We start from the raw sequence: 4,088 nt of genomic DNA, 5'->3' as shown, positions 1-4,088 counted from the left end.
TCTCTCCTGCAAGGCAGCGCGGAAAGTGGCCGAGTCCACGGGCTTCAGCAGCAGCAGCTGCAGCGCTGTTTCCAAGAGCCAAACGGTACCAATTTCCATGAAATTTGGCAATGCTGAACTGCAGCGTTGCTGCGTCCGCACTCAGACCAGGAGAGGACCGTACGTCTGGTTTAGGTCTAAATGCTCTCCACAGCATCAGAGACCTGAAAGACGAAGTCTCAGCCTGCGGGGCCGGGGCGGGCCGGGGACAAGCAGCACTGCGTGAGCCAGACCTGAGGCCCCTCTTGCTCTGCCCGCGGACCGCAGCCCCTCACGCAGCGTCTCCACGTGGTCTAAGCAAACACAGACTAAAATGTTTTTAAGAAATCTTCCATGAACTGTGTTCTTATTTTCAGGTTGCTTAACCCAGAAGCCTGGTCCTGCAGATGAATTTAGCCAGAATTACCAAAGACCCCTCTGCTGACCTAAAGTAACGTTCACGTAATGTCACTCTGCTCCATCCCTCCACGGGGAACTGCGCGGGTGGGCCGTGGGACGCTCTGCGGATTAGTTTGCAAAATGAAACCAACAGCAATGGCTCTGCCCATTGTAACCCAGAACACGACGAGGAGAGTATTGCAAAGGTGCTTAAAAGCTCTGATTTAAACACCGGTGTTGAAGAAAAGAGCAACCTCCTTCCCTTGCACGCGTAAGGGTGACAGTGACCTGCCGCAGATCGCGCTGCTGCTGGACGCGCCTCTGCACCTCCGTCCTGGTCTGCAGGGCAGCAGGGCAGCGCAGCGATGGAGCAGCCGGTGCTCGAGCTCTGCACCCCCAAACTTCGCCCTCCGTGTCATGAGCGCAGCGAGGTGCTGCGGCCGCCGCAGGAACCAGCAGCGGAACTGACCCAGTTTGCCCTCCCCTAGCTGCGAGGCCGTTCTGGAAAGTTTAACCTCGCCCAAAGGAACAAACCTGTTTGTAGCTGATTTCAGATTTTTTTTCCCACCTGTTTCTTTCTGAGGCTCAATTAGGAAGGTTATCTTTGGAGCTGATCAGAATTAGCAAATTAGCTCAAGGGGAGATAGCTGTTCCCCTCTCCCAGTACAGAACATAATTTGTCCTTATTTCGTTTTTTTCAGTGATGTAAAGAAGCAACATAGTGACCCAAAACAAAACAAGGTGATTTGTCATAAGTAAAGACATGGAAAGAATTTACATTAATTTTCACCTTTTCATAGAAACCATGAAAAATTAGGGGTGAAAGCTGCCAACTCAATGGGCGTTATATTCTTAATAGTTTGCTGACCAAATACCTACTACAGCAGAGGACAGGTTGGAAGTATGGCTCTGCTTCCCCAAGCTAATGACATTCTGTATTTCTTTGCAAACCCTTAGGCTTGTCAGAGTAGTACGTTTGATTTTCTTTGCAGATTTCTAAGTTCTTAGAAAGAGATTTTTACAATTAAGGCAGAGATAAAAGCAAAGCCTGAAACTGGCCAGAGAGTAAAATACCACAGAAAATAGCATCCATTTTTCTTTTTGACAGATTTTTAATAAATAAATAAATATTACTAATACCATAAACCCCACTTATTCATGCTTGACACCAGTTTGATTTGATTTTACTCACAGTCATCCCCGAGTGGCAGGTGAGCATCCAGAATTACTGGCACTCTCTGCCAGGAGGACCGAACCCTGCAGGTTACCCGTCTCCCTTCCCACTGCCCACAAATCAGCCATGAAACTGCAGCTAACTTCCTGCACCTACACTTTGGTTCCATGTTTAAATCCTGATCATGAAAGCATTTGACATTTAACCACAAGGAAACGTTCTGCACCGCTCGAAACCACACAGGAGCTGGGGAGCCCAGCGCGGGGGCACTGCCTCCCCCGTCCCCTGCGCTCACTGCGAACTGGGGGAGTCGAGGTGGTTCCGGACCACTGCCGTCCTGCCGCAGCCCGGGGGAGCTCCCCCCACAACGAGGGTAATTCAGCCCGTTGCTGCGCTGCCCAGCAGAGACCGGAGCCTCTCCCGTTCCCCGCGTGTGCCCCGCGTGCTCCTCGCCTTCCTCCCGGGGAGCGCGGGAGCCCGTACGCCACGCGGTGTCCCATCGCAGAGGAGGAGCAAGGGGCCTGGCACTTAGCAGCGATGTGTCGGGAGAGTTCAGGAGGGGCAGACCTGACGACAAAGCCTCAAAGCCTGCAGCGAGCTGTTCTGGGACCTGTTTGAGACTGTCGGCGACTCACGGCTTAGGAACGATCCAACTTCCAACTTTGTTTAAATCAGTCCCTCTCTTCGCTCAGTGGGCAGAGGGACTGAAAAAGTGAGGAGGAAATAAAGAAAAAACAGGTTTGGGCTATTAAACTGTATCTAAATTGTTGTCACCTCAGTTCACTGTCCCTTTATCACGTGCTTTTTCCTTCCAGCTCTCCTGTGAGACAGAGCAGGGGCACAGCGGGTGGCTTTGTTTGGGGTCGCTGTTCTGTCGGAGGTCACCAGCAGCGCGTGTCGGGTGCGCTGTCGAGAGGACAGATCCACAAAGAGATGGAACGTGCAAAGGAGAACCACCTCCAGCCCTGGGCACCCACTGCTCTCCCCTCGCTGGGTGCCCCTGCGGAGCGGGGTTCGGCCGGGCGCCAGCGCGGGTGGGCTTGGGGAATGTCTCCGCAGAGGGACCCCGTAGATGCCAGAGCTGTCACCAGCGCTCACAGGTCTGCGCCACGCGCGGCCGAACCATGCGGAGACCCCGCGCCCCAGCACCCAGCGACCGCGGGTGCCACGGCACGTCCCTGCGCGGGCACCACCGGGGCTGCTCGGGGCCGGCCGGGCAGGAACCTTCCTGGGCATCGGTGTTGCAAGCCCTCTGCTCTCTGTACCTTATTTTGACATGTTTCTCAAAAAAAGACAAAAAGAAGAAAAAGAAAAAAAAAAAAACAGAAAAGAGTGGAAAAAAAGGAAAAAAATGGTCTCCGTGACATTCAGGGGATTTTCCTTTGTGGACATGCAGAATTTCTATGAATATAGTTTTTTGTAAACATTTTGTAACAATTTTGGTTTCATAGTAACTGTGTTACTTGCTGATCATTCTAGGCTGATGTAAATAAAATTTCCAAAAAAAAAAAAAGAAAAAATTCTGATTATTTTCCTTTTTAAGACACTGTGATATATCAAAGTGCACAGTTTGCTGTATGAAGTAATATGGTTTTAAATTTTAAATAAAAATAATTTCTAGAAAATAATGATGTTCATGCCTGTTTATACTGAACAGCTCCCCTCTTGTGGAAATTTTACACCTAAGAACAAGCTGTTGAATGACATCCCCCGTCTCTCCTGATAATCAGCCATAAAAAGCCAGTGACAAAAAAACCAATTCACAACTAAACCCAAACATCTCAGGAGAGCCGCTCGCCGGAGGGGATCTCTGTGTGCTGAGGAGCGGTGCTGAGGGGCTCCACTGCATCCCACGGGAGGAAGGACCATCCCCAGTTGCTTCACCTTGGGACAGAGCGGGGTGAGACAGACGACAAGGCTCAGACGGCGCAATTCTCCCTGCCCCGCACACCTCCGGAGCGTTTGGCATCAGACAAATAATTAAGCCCAGGTACTCCACGAAGAGCCATCTGCAGGAACGCTCTCCCACCGCGGTTCGCCAGAGGCTGCGTGTGCTTTTCATTACAGGAAGGTGCCTGAGCCCGAGACCCTCCGACCAGACCGCAGGTCCCCACCGGGCTTCAAGGTTCATAAAAGCTCTGTTTACCTGCTTTCCCCTTCGATGGAAGTCAAAAATCTTATTAGCCTGATAAAAGCTGAAAGTACCCTCAAGGCCAATGTTTATTAGTCTGAAATCTTTATGACTCTGCTTTGTTATATTGAGGCAGAGAAGAAATGTCTGTGGGTTCCAGGATGGGAAGGATGAGGGCGATCTGAGCTGGGCTGTTTGAGGCTACAATAAAACAAACTCTAAAGGCAGAGGCACAGCCCTGGGCTCCTGCAGCGTGGCGAGCCTCGCTCCCCAAAGCCCCCACACCCCCTAAAGGCAGAGGCACAGCCCTGGGCTCCTGCAGCATGGCGAGCCTCGCTCCCCAAAGCCCCCTCGCCCCCCAAAGCC

The 4,088-nt window shown here is 51.6% G+C and overlaps 1 protein-coding gene across 1 annotated transcript in view; it reads left to right on the top strand.

The window, feature by feature from the left end:
• The window catches only part of LOC104281820 (granulocyte colony-stimulating factor receptor-like), a 187,944-nt gene that overhangs the window by 293 nt on the left and 183,563 nt on the right, over positions 1–4,088 (top strand). The window contains exon 2 of the mRNA XM_009879869.1: positions 14–85. Within this exon, the coding sequence (XP_009878171.1) occupies positions 14–85 (72 nt within the window). The remainder of the gene's footprint in view (positions 1–13; positions 86–4,088) is intronic.

Source organism: Charadrius vociferus, unplaced genomic scaffold (assembly GCF_000708025.1).
Source record: "Charadrius vociferus isolate BGI_N301 unplaced genomic scaffold, ASM70802v2 scaffold562, whole genome shotgun sequence".
NCBI lineage: Eukaryota > Metazoa > Chordata > Aves > Charadriiformes > Charadriidae > Charadrius > Charadrius vociferus.
This window is presented reverse-complemented; position numbering and strand designations above follow the sequence as displayed.